This window comes from Rattus norvegicus, chromosome 4 (assembly GCF_036323735.1).
Source record: "Rattus norvegicus strain BN/NHsdMcwi chromosome 4, GRCr8, whole genome shotgun sequence".
Taxonomy (NCBI): domain Eukaryota; kingdom Metazoa; phylum Chordata; class Mammalia; order Rodentia; family Muridae; genus Rattus; species Rattus norvegicus.
The window spans coordinates 157,039,316-157,057,855 of NC_086022.1; the positions used below are offsets into that span (position 1 = coordinate 157,039,316).

Here is an 18,540-nt window from a genome sequence, read left to right on the forward strand (position 1 = left end):
TTTAACTATCAGAAAGGTACATGACACATTTTATGTGCATTTTCTGGGAGTGATGGGAATACATGTATTTCATAATTGATGGGTTGATATGCTATGGTTTTCTAAATGACTAATTTCCTTTGCTTATGATAAAAATCAGTAACTAGAGGAAAACAAGAAAATAAAGAAAAATTTTATACCCAGCCCAAATCATACAAATGGAAATCACTTACTTTACTGTGACTAAATCCCAGACCCAGGTTTCAGGAAAATAATTCCTAATGGTCTCAATAACTGGATCTTTAGGTGGTGGATCTTTATGTGGTGCCTTTTTAGGAGGTAGACTTTTTACTCTTGCTGAGCGCCAACTTCCATAACCGTCGCTGTTAAATAAATCACTAGATCGGGCAGCAGGTACTATGAAGTTACAATGGAAGAAATGAACACACAGTGAGACACAATGGTACAGTGTAAATGCACCTTAATCTTCAGTTTCTTCCTGACTGTTAGACACTATTATGGCTACACTGGAAATGATGCCCTGAATCACTCATTTTGGAGGAGACTAAGCAACATCTTTTCAACAAGGTGAAACCTCATCTGGAGAAGTTGGAGTTGGAAGGAACTATGAAGTATATTTTCCTGGGTTGATATTGGATGTTTAGTGAATGCTTACAGATCTACTGTGCCCCGTAGGAGGAGTGAATAACTGTAATGCGATCCTAGGTAACAGATCTCGTGGCTACAATGAGAATCACTCCAGACAAGAGCTGAATGATGTCTACATTGTCGTCAGAGATACACTTGCCATCTTTTTTCTTTCTGAAGATCTGTAGGATTGACCCAATATTTTCATAGGTTTTAAATTTATATAAAAATGGAAATAGGTATGAGTGCAAACTCTTGGGTTGGAAACAGAAAGTTTATTACCCGAGAATCATATCATTGACTTGGGTTTGGACTGGCAAGAAATGTAGGATTTAAAGCTGGTGATTGAGGGTCTATACTCTGCTTTTTTTCCAAGAACAAGTATACATACAGATTTAATTATGGCATCACCTAAGTGTTTCCCATTGACTTCTAAGCATGGAGTATCTCTCCCAAATTTTTTTAATCCATACGAACACGAAGCTACATTTCAGGTCCTTCCCTGTGATCACCACAACCTGTAACCCGACCTCAGTCTTTATATTTGCCTTCAAGAAAAAGGTCAAAAAAATAACTGACAACAAGTGTTGGAGAAGATATGGGGAAAGGGAGCCCTCATTCACTGTTGGTGGGGATGCAAATGGTACAGTCACTCTGAAAGGAACTCAAATGAGAGGAAGAGGGGAAGACTAAGTGGTTAGTTGGTTAGTATATGAGTGTGCTTTTTTTCTTCCTGTCCTCTCCTTTATTTGCAATGCCTGACTTTTCTGTCCCTTTCCTCTCTAATGCTTGGGAACCCTTTTCACCTCTCATGACCCATGGACAGAAGTCCTTCCCACTTCACACAATGATCCTGTACCACAATAACTATTATGTTTTTGTCTTATTTTAACGTTGAAGGAAGGATGTCCAGCCTTTAACTTCCTTGAAGTAGCAGCGTATTATCTGGGCACATTTTGTTCTGCTAAGGTTGGGCGCTTTTCCTCTACTCAGATGCTCTACATGTGCACCACAATTTCATTTTACCAGCTTTGATAAACAATTCACATTTGTTTTATTCTGAAAATACAAATTTTTATTTTACCTGCTAATGGAACCATGTCATAGTCAAAACAAAATGTACGAAGTTTCAAGTTGGTGAGTGCCGTTAAACCCGTGTCCTAGAAAGAAAAGTATTGATCAAGCAAAATATCTCAAAATTCTGAAAAAAAAGTATATAAAAATCTCAGTAACTATTTCACATATAGTTTTACATGTTCAAGTAGAATTCCTACACAAATTGTGTGTCTCATACTCATGGAGTGCAGTGAGGAACAGAGTTTATAGAGAGGCTCATGTGCAGGCCTTCTTTCTGATACACTGCTGCTATTTTTAGAAGTCGCTCACAGCCATGCATGGTAGCCCATGCCTTTAATCCCAGCACTTGAGAAGCAGACAGATCTCTGTGACTTTGAGAGCAGCCTGGTCTACAGAGTGACAGCCAGGACAACCAGAGCTACATAATGAGAGCCTGTCTGTAAAACCATTAATAATAATGATAATAGTTAATGATAATGATGATGATGATGATGATGATAATAAAATAATAATAATAATAAAGTCAGTCCCCCTCTCTGTGCCAGTTTCCTCCATAGAGAGAAAACAGTAGTCTAGACTGTTTACTTTCCAAGATACAGATTTTTGGAAAGCTTAGGAGTGAACCCTGAGCCTAAGCCTAAAATTCTTTCCTAATATAGGGTTTCATTAAACCTAAATAATTCACATAGCAGCAGGTCAATAGACAGCATGGCTCACCCTCATGTATCTGAAGACATCCTTCTCTCGTCCATATGGTACTGAGTATGTGAGCTTTCCAATGACTCTTGGTCGGTATATCACACAACCATCTTCGTCTTCAAATGGATAGTGGGAACGTGGAATGAACTTGCTCTCTTGCATACCTGGTAGATCATATATCTGTAAGAGACAGGAGATGAGGGGGCTTGTGAGGAGCACTCCCCGAATTAACTTTGGCTGACATTGTGGTTCCTGAGTTGACTGACTGGTTGGCTTTGGCAGGGTCCTCTTTCTTGGGCTTTCTTCTAGGATTCTCAAAAAAAAAATCACTGTGATCAGCACAAATACCTGTATGTTCAAGAAAATAGCTGTCCTCATCAAAAGTATGGGTACCCAGAGCATGGAGAGGGCAGGGTGGACAGAGCGAGGAAGCCCCACCCCCCTTTTCTTTTTGAGGTTTGGAAGAATGATTATTGATGCTCCAACAGATCCTTGGGATACAACCTATCATTCAAGAACAAGCTGCTCAGATGAACTGGGAAAACATACCTTTTAAATTATCTTGCTACATTCTGTATTCCTACATCTGTGAGTAGGACACAAGCTGCATCTACCCACCACGTTTACATCAATCACTAGCCAATACTTTTTCTATGTGACACTATTTCTTAATCCATCACCAAGCACCTTCACCATAAACCAGGATAATGTATAACATAACTGTACTTACATTTTCCTACCCATGTAGTATCTTATATCATGTCTACACATCTCTAAATAAACCCTTTAAGAAAGAACACTCAAATTAAAGTATTTTGGCATTTTTTTAGGTTTTTTTTTAATTAACTTGAGTATTTCTTATTTACATTTCGAATGTTATTCCCTTTCCCGTTTTCCAGGCCAACATCACCCAAACCTCTACCCTTCCCCTTCTTTATGGGTGATCCCCTCCCCATCCTCCGCACATTGCAGCCCTGCCCCCAACAATCATGTTCACTGGGGGTTCAGTCTTGGCAGGACCAAGGGCTTCCCCTTCCACTGGTGATCTTACTAGAATATTCATTGCTACCTATGAGGTTGGAGCCCATGTTCAGATCATGTATAGGCTTTGGTAGTGGCTTAGTCCCTGGAAGCTCTGGTTGCTTGACACTAATGTTCACATGGGATCTCGAGCCCCTTCAAACTCTTCTACTCCTTTCTCTGATTCGTTCAACGGGGGTCCTATTCTCAGTTCAGTGGTTTGCTGCTGGCATTCGCCTCTGTATTTGCTGTATTCTGGCTGTGTCTCTCAGGAGAGATGTACATCCGGTTCCTGTCAGCCTGCACTTCTTTGCTTCATCCATCTTGTCCAATTGGGTGGCTGTATATGTATGGGCCACATGTGGGGCAGGCTCTGAATGGGTGTTCCTTCAGTCTCTGTTTTAATCTTTACCTCTCTCTTCCCTGCCAAGGGTATTCTTCTTCCCCTTTTAAAGAAGGAGTGAACCATTCGCATTTTGATCATCTGTCTTGAGTTCCATGTGTTCTGTGCATCTAGGGTAATTCAAGCATTTGGGCTAATAGCCACTTATCAATGAGTGCATACCATGTGTGTTTTTCTGTGATTGGGTTACCTCACTCAGGATGATATTTTCCAGTTCCAACCATTTGCCTATGAATTTCATAAAGTCATTGTTTTTGATAGCTGAGTAATATTCAACTGTGTAGATGTACCACATTTTCTGTATCCATTCCTCTGTTGAAGGGCATCTGGGTTCTTTCCATTTTCTGGCTATTATAAATAAGGCTGCGATGAACATAGTGGAGCACGTGTCTTTTTTATATGTTGGGGCATCTTTTGGGTATATGCCCAAGAGAGATATAGCGGGATCCTCAGGCAGTTCAATGTCCAATTTTCTGAGGAACCTCCAGACTAATTTCCAGAATGGTTGTACCAGTCTGCAATCCCACCAACAATGGAGGAGTGTTCCTCTTTCTCCACATCCTCTCCAGCATTTGTTGTCACCTGAGTTTTTGATCTTAGCCATTCTCACTGGTGTGAGGTGAAATCTCACGGTTGTTTTGATTTGCATTTCCCTTATGACTAAAGTTGTTGAACATTTCTTTAGGTGTTTCTCAGCCATTCATCATTCCTCAACTGTGAATTCTTTGATTAGCTCTGAACCCCATTTTTAAATAGGGTTATTTGTCTCCCTGCGGTCTAACTTCTTGAGTTCTTTGTATATTTTGGATATAAGCCCTCTATCAGTTGTAGGATTGGTAAAGATCTATTCCCAATCTGTTGGTTGCCCTTTTGTCCTAACCACAGTGTCCTTTGCCTTACAGAAGCTTTGCAGTTTTATGAGATCACATTTGTCGATTCTTGATCTTAGAGCATAAGCCATTGGTGTTTTGTTCAGGAAATTTTTTCCAGTGCCTATGTGTTCGAGATGCTGCCCTAGTTTTTCTTCTATTAGTTTGAGTGTAGCTGGTTTGATGTGGAGGTCCTTAATCCACTTGGACTTAAGCTTTGTATAGGATGATAAGCATGGATCGATTTGCACTCTTCTACATGTTGCCCTCCAGTTGAACCAGCACCATTTGCTGAAAATGCTATTTTTTTTCCATTTGGTGGTTTTGGCTCCTTTGTCAAAAATCAAGTGCCCATAGGTGTGTGGGTTCATTTCTGGGTCTTCAATTCTGTTCCATTGGTCTATCTGTCTGTCTCTGTACCAATACCATGCAGTTTTTATCACTATTGCTCTGTAATACTGCTTGAGTTCAGGGATAGTGATTCCCCTGATGTCCTTTTATTGTTGAGGATAGTTTTAGCTATCCTGGGTTTTTTGTTATTCCAGATGAATTTGCAAATTGTTCTGTCTAACTCTTTGAAGAATTGGATTGGTATTTTGATGGGGATTGCATTGAATCTGTAGATCGCTTTTGGTAAAATGGCCATTTTTACTATATTAATCCTGCCAATCCATGAGCATGGGAGATCTTTCCATCTTCTGAGGTCTTCTTCAATTTCTTTCTTCAGAGTCTTGAAGTTCTTATTGTACAAATCTTTTACTTGCTTGGATAAAGTCACACCGAGGTACTTTATATTATTTGGGTTTATTATGAAGGGTGTCGTTTCCCTAATTTCTTTCTCGGCTTCTTTTTCTTTTGTGTAGAGGAAGGCTACTGATTTATTTGAGTTAATTTTATACCCAGCCACTTTGTGGAAGTTGTTTATCAGCTTTAGTAGTTCTCTGGTGGAACTTTTGGGATCACTTAAATATACTATCATATCATCTGCAAATAGTGATATTTTGACTTCTTCTTTTCCGATCGGTATCCCCTTGACCTCCTTTTGTTGTCTGATTGCTCTGGCTAGAACTTCAAGAACTATATTGAATAAGTAGGGAGAGAGTGGGCAGCCTTGTCTAGTCCCTGATTTTAGTGGGATTGCTTCAAGTTTCTCTCCATTCAGTTTAATGTTAGCAACTGGTTTGCTGTATATGGCTTTTACTATGTTTAGGTATGGGCCTTGAATTCCTATTCTTTCCAGGACTTTTATCATGAAGGGGTGTTGAATTTTGTCAAATGCTTTCTCAGCATCTAATGAAATGATCATGTGGTTTTGCTCTTTCAGTTTGTTTATATAATGGATCACGTTGATGCTTTTCCATACATTAAACCATCCCTCCATGCCTGGGATGAAGCCTTCTTGATCATGGTGGATGATTGTTTTGATGTGCTCTTGGATTCGGTTTGCCAGAATTTTATTGAGTATTTTTGCATCAATATTCATAAGGGAAATTGGTCTGAAGTTCTCTTTCTTTGTTGGGTCTTTGTGTGGTTTAGGTATAAGAGTAATTGTGGCTTCATAGGAGGAATTCAGTAGTGCTCCATCTGTTTCAATTTTGTGGAATAGTTTGGATAATATTCGTACGAGGTCTTCTATGAAGGTCTGATAGAATTCTGCACTAAACCCGTCTGGACCTGGGCTCTTTTTGATTGGGAGACCTTTAATTACTGCTTCTATTTCCTGAGGAGTTATGGGGTTGTTTAACTGGTTTATCTGTTCCTGATTTAACTTCGGTATCTGGTATCTGTCTAGGAAATTGTCCATTTCCTGCAGATTTTCAAGTTTTGTTGAATATAGGCTTTTATAGTAAGATCTGATGATTTTTTGAATTTCCTCTGATTCTGTAGTTACGTCTCCCTTTTCATTTCTGATTTTGTCAATTTGGACACACTCTCTGTGTCCTCTCGTTAGTCTGGCTAAGGGTTTATCTATCTTGTGGATTTTCTCAAAGAACCAACTTTTGGTTCTGTTGATTCTTTCTATGGTCCTTTTTCTTTCTACTTTGTTGATTTCAGATCTGAGTTTGATTATTTCCTGCCTTCTACTCCTCCTGGGTGTATCTGCTTCTTTTTCTTCTAGAGCTTTTAGGTGTACTGTCAAGCTGCTGACATATGCTCTCTCCTGTTTCTTTCTGGAGGCACTCAGAGCTATGAGTTTTCCTCTTAGCACAGCTTTCATTGTGTCCCTTAAGTTTGGGTATGTTGTACCTTCATTTTCATTAAATTCTAAGAAGTCTTTAATTTCTTTCTTTATTTCTTCCTTGACCAGGTTATCATTGAGTAGAGCATTGTTCAACTTCCACGTATATGTGGGCGTTCTTCCCTTATTGTTATTGAAGACCAGTTTTAGGTCGTGGTGGTCTGATTGCACACATGGGATTATTTCTATCTTTCTGTACCTGTTGAGGCCCGTTTTTTGACCAATTATATGGTCAATTTTGGAGAAAGCACCATGAGGAGTTGAGAAAAATGCATATCCTTTTGCTTTAGGATAGAATGTTCTATAAATATCTGTTAAGTCCATTTGGTTCATGACTTCTCTTAGTCTGTCTAAGTCTCTGTTTAATTTCTGTTTCCATGATCTGTCCATTGACGAGACTGGGGTGTTGAAATCTCCTACTATTATTGTGTGAGGTTCAATGTGTGTTTTGAGCTTTAGTAAGGTTTCTTTTACGTATGTAGGTGCCCTTGTATTTGGGGCATAGATATTTAGGTTTGAGAGTTCATCTTGGTGGATTTTTCCTTTGATGAATATGAAGTGTCCTTCCTTATCTTTTTTGATGACTTTTAGTTGAAAATTGAATGTATTTGATATTAGAATGGCTACTCCAGCTTGCTTCTTCTGAACATTTGCTTGGAAAGTTGTTTTCCAGCCTTTCACTCTGAGTTAGTGTCTGTCTTTGTCTCTGAGGTGTGTTTCCTGTAGGCAGCAGAATCCAGGGTCCTGATTGCGTATCCAGTTTGTTAATCTATGTCTTTTTATTGGGGAGTTGAGACCATTGATGTTGAGAGATATTAAGGAATAGTGATTATTGCTTCCTTTTATATTCATATTTGGATGTGAGAGTATGTTTGTGTGCTTTTCTTCTCTTTGTATTGTTGCCAAGACGATTAGTTTCTCGCTTTTTCTAGGGTGTAGCTTGCCTCCTTATGTTGGGCTTTACCATATATTATCCTTTGTAGGATGGATTTGTAGAAAGATATTGTGTAAATTTGGTTTTGTAATGGACTATCTTGGTTTCTCTATCTATGTTAATTGAGAGTTTTGCAGGATACAGTAACCTGGGCTGGCCTTTGTTTTCTCTTAGAGTCTGTATGACATCTGTCCAGGATCTTCTGGCTTTCATAGTCTCTGGCGAAAAGTCTGGTGTAATTCTGATAGGTCTGCCTTCATGTGTTACTTGACCTTTTTCCCTTACTGCTTTTAATATTCTTTCTTTATTTTGTGCATTTGGTGTTTTGACTATTATGTGATGGGAGGAGTTTCTTTTCTGGTCCAATTTATTTGGAGTTCTGTAGGCTTCTTGTATACTTATGGGCATGTCTTTCTTTAGGTTAGGGAAGTTTTCTTCTATGATTTTGTTGAAGATATTTACTGGTCTTTGAGCTGGGAGTCTTCACTTTCTTTTATACCTATTATCCTTAGGTTTGATCTTCTCATTGAGTCCTGGATTTCTTGTATGTTTTGGACCAGTAGCTTTTTCCGCTTCACATTATCATTGACAGGTGTGTCAATGATTTCTATGGAATCTTCTGCTCCTGAGATTCTCTCTTTTATCTCTTGTATTCTGTTGGTGATGCTTGTATCTTCAACTCCTTGTCTCTTCCTTTGGTTTTCTATATCCATGGTTGTTTACCTGTGTTCTTTCTTGATTGCTTTTTTAATTCCTTCAAATATTTGATTGTGTTTTCCTGGAAGTCTTTCAGGGATTTTTGTGATTCCTCTCTATAGGCTTCTACTTGTTTATTTATGTTTTCCTGCATTTCTCTAAGGGAGTTCTTCATGTCTTTCTTGAAGTCCTCCAGCATCATGATCAAATATGATTTTGAATCTAGATCTTGTTTTTCTGGTGTGTTTGGCTATTCAGTGTTTGCTTTGGTGGGAGAATTGGGCTCCGATGATGCCATGTAGTCTTGGTTTCTGTTGCTTGGGTTCCTGTGCTTGCCTCTCGCCATGAGATTATCTCTGGTTTTACTTTGACATCTCTGTTACTTTGATTATCTCTGGTGTCTATTTTTGACAGTGGCTAGACCGTGCTATAGGCCTGTGTGTCAGGAGTGCTGTAGACCTGTTTTCCTGTTTTCTTTCAGCCAGTTATGGGAAGAGAGTGTTCTGCTTTTGGGCGTGTAGTTTTTCCTCTCTACAGGTCTTCAGCTGTTCCTGTGGGCCTGTGTCCTGAGTTGACCAGTCAGGTTGCTTGGAGCAGAAAAGTTGGTCTTACCTGTGGTCCCGAGGCTCAAGTTTGCTTGTGGGGTGTTGCTTATGAGCTCTCCGTGAGGGCAGCAACCAGGAGGACCTGCCCTGCCCTTTCTGGGAGGCCCCGTGCACCAGGGTTCCAGATGGCGTTTGATGTTTTCCTCTGGAGTCAGAAATGTGGGCAGAGTGTAGTCTCTTCTGGCTTCCCAGGCGTGTCTGCCTCTCTGAAGATTTAGCTCTCCCTCCCATGGGATTTGGGTGCAGAGAACTGTTTATCCGGTCGGCCCCTTCAGATTCCAGCAGTGTCTCGGGCGCAGGGGACCTGCTGCTCCAGTGCCCTTATCTAAGGGATCCCAGAGGCCATATTTCCCCACCCCTTTTAAACAAACCTTGCGTTTTCAAACTAATTCCCCATATTTGTCAGCTAAAAACACCTGATCAAAAAATCTTTTGTTTAAAAGATTTGGGGAAAGTAAAAATCAAAAAGAGAAACATTATAGCAGGATTCTTTCCAAAGCATTTTCTGCACGTGCATCACAAAATCTCATCATTAAACTAATTAAATACTGGTTTTTATGTGTCAGTTTAGGACTGGTAAGATCCCAGCCTTATTGGGACTAAAGAGTTCTGTTTTTAAATTTACATATCTACCTTACAGTCTAAAACATGCTATTAGCCAATGTCATTAATAATTTTTACACTATTAGTGATCACAAAATTATTCCTAATCAGTCCTGTTTTTAATTCAATATAAAGAAGAGGTTTTTTTTTTTCATTATTTTGGGTGAGACTCTTGTAAATAGTGCATGGTTCATTTGTGCTCTGAGAATTTTCAAAACAAGGTGAGAACCTTGCATTTTAAAATTTTAAATTTTAAACCACTATATACCGTTTTGGTTTTTTTTGTTTTGTTTTGTTTTGTTGTTGTTTTTTGTTTTTTCCTTATTCTGGAGAACTCTTGAGATGTGCACGATTCTATTTGTACAAATGGTTTCGTTTGGCTCCCACATGCAGTGCGAGTCTGAAAAGCTCCGTCATGAACATCCAAAGAGGACAAGCCACGTCTGGGGTAGGATAGATACAGTAAGAGCACAGAAGGCTTTGCAACTCAGAGAGCCTCATTTCCTTCTCTGTCTTCAGTTTATTGGCTAAAGTTTTCTAATCTGTTCTCTGGGATTTTACATTGAAGAGCTCCCTTACAGACACTGTCAGCATGAAATGCAGTATTTTTGTGTTCAAGAGCTCTCGTGGCCGAACAAGCAATTTCATGAAAACTAGGGCCACTTGCGGCCCAGAGCCCACTCTGTTGATCTTTTTTGAACAGAAGCTAAAGGGGACTCACCAAGGAAGGGGAGAGCTCAGCCTCAGGCTTCAGCAGCAGCACGCTTTGGTCCACAGCTCTCAGGCCACAGAGGGACTGAGGAGAAGCTGTAACCCGCATATGGGTTTGTGAGGCTGGAAGACTTTGGGATGGGCTGAAACTCAGGTGCACCTGAAGGAAGGAAAATCAAGCTTTAGCAGGGGTTGGGTTCCTGCCTTGCAGCCCTGAAACCTGCCACATGGAGTCACTCGGGAACTCAGCAGATACATGTGTTTTTCCAGATTATGAATACTGTCAGAAGCATAACTGAGCTTCGTTGTTTCCCCTTTCTCCCCTGGGATTGATTTACGAAAACAGGAAATGTATCAGTCAAACTCCAAAGCAACAAATGCCAATTTCAGCTCCCTAAAATCGTGCGAATGGATCATTTTCGGTGTGCTTGCACGTGTATGTGACTGAGATGCAATGCACACACGTGTGCAGGTGTATGTACCCATGCACCAAGCGGAGGCCAGAGGAGGGTGTGGGTGCCCTGCTGCCACACAGTACCTTATTCTCTTGAGAATGTCCCTGGAACTAAACTGGTAGCAGGCAAGTCCCAGCAATTCTCCGGCCTCTAACCTCCACATCACTGGGGTTATAGAACCCTGTGGTCACGCCTGGCTTTTACATGAGTGCTGGAATCAGAATTCAGTGCCAGCAGTGCTATTACCCACTGAGCCATCTCTGCTGCCCTGAAGTTACACTTCCTCCCTCTCTCTCCACCTCCCCTTCTTTTTCCTCTCCCCTCCCCATCTTCCCCTCCCTATCTGACCCCCTCCATCTCTGACTCTCTGTCTCTGTCCCTATCCCTGTCCCTGTCCTTGTCCCTGCCCCTCTCTTCCTCCCACCCTTCTTTCCTCCCTCCCTCCCCCGGCCCCCATCTTTCTGTGTATCTCTCTCTGGTGAGGTTTTTTTGAGACAATGAGGTTTTTCTTTTGTTTTGGTTTGGTTTGGTTTTTGTTTCTGTGGGGTGTGTGTGTGTGTGTGTGTGTGTGTGTGTGTGTGTGTGTGTGTGTTTTGTTAGGTGTGCAGTCCTGCCTATCTTGGAACTCACTCTGTTGAACAGGTTGGCTTCAAACTTAGAGATCTGCCTGCCTCCTGTATGCTGGAAGAAAAGGGTTACAACACTAACACCTAACAAGTTTACTCATTTTAAAGGACTTTTTCATGAAGAAATGTATACATGGGGTAGAAAAATCAATATTCTAATTGGAAATATGTCTACTTCTGCCTTTCTGTCTGGCTATTGATCATCTATCATTCATCTTCATCTCTCAATGCTTCCTATTTCATTTCAGTGAGTGAAACAAATTGGTTTGCAGTGAAAGGGGCCGAGAAAGCAGATCAGAGGCAAAGTTAAGTACTCTGGACCAAGCAAAGCATAGATGCTCACCAGCAGACATAGTTTCAATGGCCTAATGTGAAGAGGTACTGAAGGTCTATGATGCTACACACAGTTAATAGCAAGCATCTTAGGTTCTGATCACACACATAGAAAATAATAATGAAAAACTGGAGGGAAATAAAGGCACCAACAATTGATAGGCCTGGATCACCTGACTGGATTACATGACTGAGATCATGGGACATTAAAAATCTATGAGATGACTCAGTGGGTAAAGGCACCTGCTGGCAAGTCTGTGGACCTGAGCTTGACCTCTCAGACTCAAGAAGGAGAGTACATGTGAGATGATGTCACAGGGGAGGCAGGTACAAGTTAGAATGAGGCTTGTCATTGGATGAGAAGGAAGGATGGGTGGGAGAAAAGTTTGAGAGAAGGGGAGGAGACTGGAATGTAAAGGAGGAAGAGACAGAGGAAGGAGAAGAATCTGCAACAGAAAGAGAATATAGAGGCTGATGTTAAGATTCCACTCTGTGTATTTACAGGTTGTTATGAATATTCTCAAGGGATGGATGTGTACAGGGATCTTTATGTTTAGGTGGACAATTATATCTTTTCCGTTGGATCAGAGGTTATTGTGTCGTGTATTCTTTCATGTGCAGATTTAAGTGTAAGGGAGCGTAAGGCAGCTAGTCTAGGCTGCCAGAGTTGGGATGTGTGCTTCTGGCAAGATTTCTAGCAGATATCTTGGGGCACAGCGGTGCTGGATCTAGCAGGGTAAAAGACAGCATTTTATTTTGTATATTTTTACAACAACAAGTATGGGTTTCTAAAACTCTTTCTGCCACATGTGTTCATTCACATGTGCATGTGCATATGCAGGTAAATACAGCACAACGTAAGCTCCACAAGGTGAAAGTCGTTCCTAAGGATTTGGTTCTCCTCTCTCGCTCTCCACCTCCTTGCTTCCTTTCTCTTAAACCTCTGACCATGTGTGTGGTTTGTGAACTCAAATGTGGCACTCTGGTACTGTTCGCGTCTTTGCCACTGAGGCACACACCAGTGACTGGGTTTAGCATATTGATCTGAAATCTGTGTCTTTAAGACTCCCCCCTTTTTAAAGAAATTTAGGAAATAAATCCCTTACTTCATGACGAAGACATTTTTCAACTTGAAACTTTACAGAATCTGCAATCACTTCTCCATCAGGCAAGATGGTGTAGATGAGCATTTTAGCCATGGGAACCATGCTGAACTCCACAGGGATCTCCAAGGCGAAGTTGCCTTGTACTGGAGCTGGAGGGAATGGGAAGAGATGGTTGTGGGTCAGAATACTGACAGGAAAACACAAATAACTGGACACAGGGATTTGGAAGACTGTCTAGATGTGGGAGGCGTCTTCCTGTCCTGCGGTTAGTTGTTTGCTAATGATCTCAGGAGGGTATCTCAAAGGAAATCTCCCACCAGGATGTTAACTGTCAAAGTTATATTGGTTATTGATAGCCAATCATATACTAACCTCATATCTCTTTTATACCTCGGCATCCCAAACACGATGTTAGATCTTCCCGTTATAAACAGGATGAGAGAAACTTGGCTTATGTCCCTTTTATTATTCAGATAAAAGAAAGAATGATAAGAGGAAATCCTGGTACTCGGGGAGCTGAAAATTAATAATCACCTAGAGGAGCCAGACACGTTTGCTAGAACAGGCATTGCTTTGTACTGAACTGGTTTTCAATGCAATGTTCACACTATTTACTTCTCTTCAGAGAACTTTGTGCGTTTTGAAGTCTCACTTATTGTTTCTGGTGACCCTGAGGGGACTCATAAAACTTCTCACGATCGATGCTCTGATTCCCTCTTAGTGTTTGTTGAAGAACTGACTGCATATCTTATTGAACAGCTGAATAGTTTTTATAACTGATCAATGACAAGGAAGCCCCCTTTCGGTGAATTTGTTGAGTATCCACTGAGTATCAACCACTTCTAGAAATTACTTGAAAGTTATCTCTGACTGCATGGAGCACACAGGTTTACATCTAGAACATGCTATTAGTCAGTGTCAATAATAATTTTGAAGCTATTAGAGTGATCATATAACTATTCCTAACCAGTCCTGGTTTTAATTCAATATGAAGAAGAGTTTTACTGTCCTTATCTTGGGTGAGACGCCTGTAAACAGTGCATGGTTTCAATTGTGCTCCCTGCAGCTGACATGGCCATGAAGGGAGATGAATAATAGAAGGTAAATTATAGAAAATGTGTTTGCATGTGGTAAGTGCTCTTTGGGAAGGGAAGGATGACCAGAACAGAGCATCGAGGTTACCAGGATTCAGTGGAGACTTGGGATTTTAAGGAGTGGGTGGAAGAGGCCCGATTAAGGGAGTGACAAGTGAGTCAAGTTTCAGTAGAACTGAGCAAATATCAGGAGATGACAGGGTGACTTGACTCAGAAGTCACAGCAGCTATGGTTTCCTGCCCAAGACCTTCACAACAGCCAGCCCATCAATATTCCAGCATGGAAGGGGAGGGGTTTGTGAAGACCCACTCTTAACTAAGGAGCTAACACAGTTGATGGCTGCTGAGAGGAGGAAGAGTCAGATCTCTTCAATGATGCAGCTCATGGTAGACTGCCCATGTTTCAGGGACTTGCCCAATACTACGTCATGTATGGGTAGCACTCACTGAATTCAATAGGGTAGGGGGAAAAAGACATAAAATAGCACAGGGGCCTGGTGAGGAAGGCAGGGAGGAGTCAGAGAGGGGAGATTAGTGGAGAGAGGTTATAATTAAAGTACATTGGAAAAATGAATGTAAGTTTCAAAGAATACATAAATTATCTTTAAGAGTAAAAATAAAGGGCTGGAGAGAGAGTTCAGAAGTTAAGATCACTTAATGTTCTTCAAGTTTGAATCCCAGCACCCACACCAGGGTGCTCAGATCTCTGTAATTCTGGCTCTGGCTGCAGGATGCCAGGGGACCTGATGCCTCTAGCTTTCAGAGCACCTATATTGACATGCCAATAGTTACCCAAAGCACTTCACACATAATTTAAAAATAATAGAAATGAATCAAAATACATGAAAAATATTGTATCCAGAATGGGAAGGACAAAGTCTACAGATTATTACTACTTTTTTGGATAGACACTAAGATAACTCCTTTGCCATGTTGAGGATAATCTGCATGTGAGTGCACAGTTTCTGCACATGGGTCATATCTCTCAGTACATTGTGTACTCAGGTGTTACTTATTCACAATAGATATTTCACCAAGTGGAAGGATACTCAGTTTGGGACTCTGGGACTTTTCCCCTGAAGGTCATGGTATGAGTAATAACTCACATTAGAGGGCAGAGCCATGAGATCCTACTGTGGAGAATGTTTACGGAGACACACAAACATGATGGCACTGCTAGTTGCTCAGTCATAAGGTTCCATGGTGAGTATGTGGACACTCAGTTGGAGAAATGTTTCAGTGTGAGGAAACACTTACATTCTCCTGGCTCCACTTGATGAGTGTGGTTTCCAGTCTGGAGGATGCTGCCCTGGGCCATGACCTACAATGGAAAGTAATTTCCAAACTTACATCTGTGTTTTGCAAGGCTTTCTTCTAACTGTGCTAGAAGAAATAGATGAATTTATTGTATTCCAGGCAGAAATACCCAGCCTAGATCTCAATGAGTCAGGAGAGACATAGTCTTTTCTTTTCTCTTTTTCTTTCTTTTCTTTTCTTTTTTTTTCCAACTTGGACCCAGAACTCACCAGGTAGTGGAAAACAATCTGTGGCAGCACTCCCAAGACCTGCCCCTTCAGAATAAAATGTGCCTGAACTGTGTGGCTCTGGTTGCAGGGCAAGACGCCAGCTTCTGTGTCAAGGTAGATGTAGCTCTTGCTGAGGGAGTAAACAGCATAGGCCGTATGATGTGCCTCTGCGTGTCTCTCTGCTGTGCAAGAGGAATGGATGCATGAATTTTCCTCCTTGTGGTAGACCTGGAGAAACAAGAAAATACTATGCCGTAGACTGCCTCGGCAGAATCTCTCTTCTGTGATGAATCAGCAGATTTTCCCATCTCTTTTAATGACTGAATATTTTGTATACCTTAATAAAAAGGGAGGGGAATTTCATCAAATGAATTGATGTCTAACACCCTAAATTTTCAGAATTGAGGCAAATATTTACACCAGGGAAGAGTGAAAAGGGAAATGAATTTTTTTATAAGACAAAGGAAGCATTTTTGTGTATCTAACACATAATGAAAAATGTTTTATGTATATGAATTTTAGTGCATAATGAATGTATGAATTAATGGGCTGATGAGAACCTTTTCATATATTAATATAAAGTATTCTGAGTATACTCATCTACTTTACTACCCAATCCTATGTTTCGTGCTGGCTTCCTTCTTCTTTAGTAGAACCTTTCTCCTTCCACTGTGTTCTTTCCCTACATTCTGCATATGGGGGAAATTTCTCCTGGCTTATACTTTTCTCTTAAATTGACAGTTTCTAAATCCAAGCATCTCTCTATAGACAAGATAATCTTCTTATAATTATCTGAGTAAAATCATGAGTAAATGTGCATGTATTTCCAATTTTCTCTATTCACCCATGTAAGGTGGGCTTTTCCACCCGTGCCCAAGTTCATGAAATAATGATTCTAAGACTGGATTATTATGAATAATTGTCTAGTCCAAAACCTTGGCTCCTCCCGTTAGGTCAAAATTTAATTGTCCTGTTTATTCTATTCTGTTGGTTACCTCTCCTCAGTTTGGGGTGAATCTCCCATGCCTGACTTTATCCCAGAAATCTTCTCTGTGCCAGAATTTCGACCTCCCTGTTTCCTTCCTAAGGTAATAGGCCAACAGCATTTTATTGACAGGTAATGCTTCTATACATTGCATAAGAGAGTCTCTGTAAACACTCATCCATCACTAGGCATTAAAGTTGGCTCCATTGCTCAAATTGTGTTGAGAACTGCTGAGATTGCCATGGGGATGTAGGTCTCTATCATATGTTAGCTTTGATTCGTATGGGCATGCATATGTCTGTGGCATGCCTGCACTATACACTGCTTTCATTTTGGGTTTTTGTAGAAGCTCTGAGTTTCATGGTCATACTAATTTACCTTCTGACCAACTGTGCATATAAGTTCCCTTGTTCTCATAACTTTGCCAATATTTGCTTTCCTGATGATAGCCATTTTGATGGGTGAGATGAACTTTCAACATAGTGTTAGCCTGCATTTTATTGGGACCCAAGTGTGGTGAGCATCTTTGCATGTGTTTCCTGACCATTTGTATTTAGTGTCTTGAAAATAGATGATTTGTTGGATCTACTGAGATGACCATGTGATTTTTAACTCTTAACTCTGTTTATATGCTATTTCAGAGTTATCAGCTTACAAATGTGAAACCACCCATGCATTCTTAGTATGAAATTAGTTTGATCATGGTACATAATTTGTTTAATGTGTGGTTGAATTTGGCATGAAAGAATTTCAATGCAGACTTTCCTTTAAAGTCCATTGACTAAATTAGTCTGAAGGTTTCTTGTCACTGTTTGCTCACCTAGTTGTGGTCTCTGGGTTATTCTAGATTCATAGAATGGCTTAGGAGGCATTCCTTATTTTGAGTCTTTATACAATAATATTTCTTTTTTGAAGTTTGGTTCAGTTCAGCAATGAGTTCTTCCCAGTCTCAGATCTTGTTTTTCTGGGTCCTTTTAGTTATTTCTTCAGTTCTGTTTCTCATTGCTGTTCCATTTAGGTTTTTTTTTAACATCCTTTTGGCTCACTTTTGGTACAATATAAATATACAATAATTCATTTGTCTCTACTGGATTTTCTAATTTATTGGAATGAAAGCTTTCAGATTATTCTCAAAGAACCCCATGGATTTTATAATATGTTCTATGATACTTACTCTAATTTGCTAATTTGGGTTTTAACTCTCTTTGGGTTTAGATAAAGGTTAATCAATTTCATTTATATTTGTGTTTTCAGAATCATCACTGGACCTTGTTACTGATCCCTTTCGTCCCCATCATTACTTTCAGCAATATTTATTACTTCCTTCCTTTCACTAATTTGCATTTTTACTGCTCTAGGTAACACTTTGAGGTGCAGCATAAGGCTATTTATTTGATAGCTATCTTATTATTTAGTGTAGGGGTTTACTATACATACACCTCTTAGAATTTCATTCCCTGAAGACTGTAAAAATTCTGGTGTGTTTTATTGAACCTAGAAATTAAAAAACCAGACTTCTGATACTGCCAACGTTTCAGTGATCACTGTCAAGAATATTATTTGGTATAAATACATGTGTATGCTCTCTAGTTTGTCTCATTATTTATTTGTAATTATAGTGTTTTTATCATGATAACATGATTTAAATTATTTGAACTGGTTAACATTTATGACCTAAAATGAGATCTATCTTAAAGAAGTCCCCATCAGTTGCTGATGGGAATGTGTATCTCATTACTGTTGGATATCGCATTCTGTAGGTGCATGTTAAGGCAGTGTGACTCAAGGTGCAATTTAACCTGAGATTTCTTGGTACGAATGATACATCTATCAATGCACACTATATGTGAAGTTACTTATACAATAATTTGCATTTATACCTATTTGTCCTTTTACTCTAGTTGTGTTTGTTTTTTATGAAAATCTTTGAAC

At 40.0% G+C, this 18,540-nt stretch overlaps 1 protein-coding gene across 8 annotated transcripts in view; it reads right to left on the bottom strand.

Annotated features, from left to right (window-relative positions):
* Nucleotides 1–18,540, bottom strand: part of Cpamd8 (C3 and PZP-like, alpha-2-macroglobulin domain containing 8) — an 80,283-nt gene that overhangs the window by 34,411 nt on the left and 27,332 nt on the right. For all 8 annotated transcript variants that reach the window (XM_063285903.1, XM_063285902.1, XM_039107442.2 and 5 more), the window contains 7 exons: nt 15,624–15,851; nt 15,355–15,418; nt 13,004–13,152; nt 10,494–10,643; nt 2,422–2,583; nt 1,712–1,787; nt 213–396 (listed from right to left, as the gene is read on the bottom strand). In XM_063285903.1, coding sequence (XP_063141973.1) covers nt 213–396; nt 1,712–1,787; nt 2,422–2,583; nt 10,494–10,643; nt 13,004–13,152; nt 15,355–15,418; nt 15,624–15,851 — 1,013 coding nt within the window. The remainder of the gene's footprint in view (nt 1–212; nt 397–1,711; nt 1,788–2,421; nt 2,584–10,493; nt 10,644–13,003; nt 13,153–15,354; nt 15,419–15,623; nt 15,852–18,540) is intronic.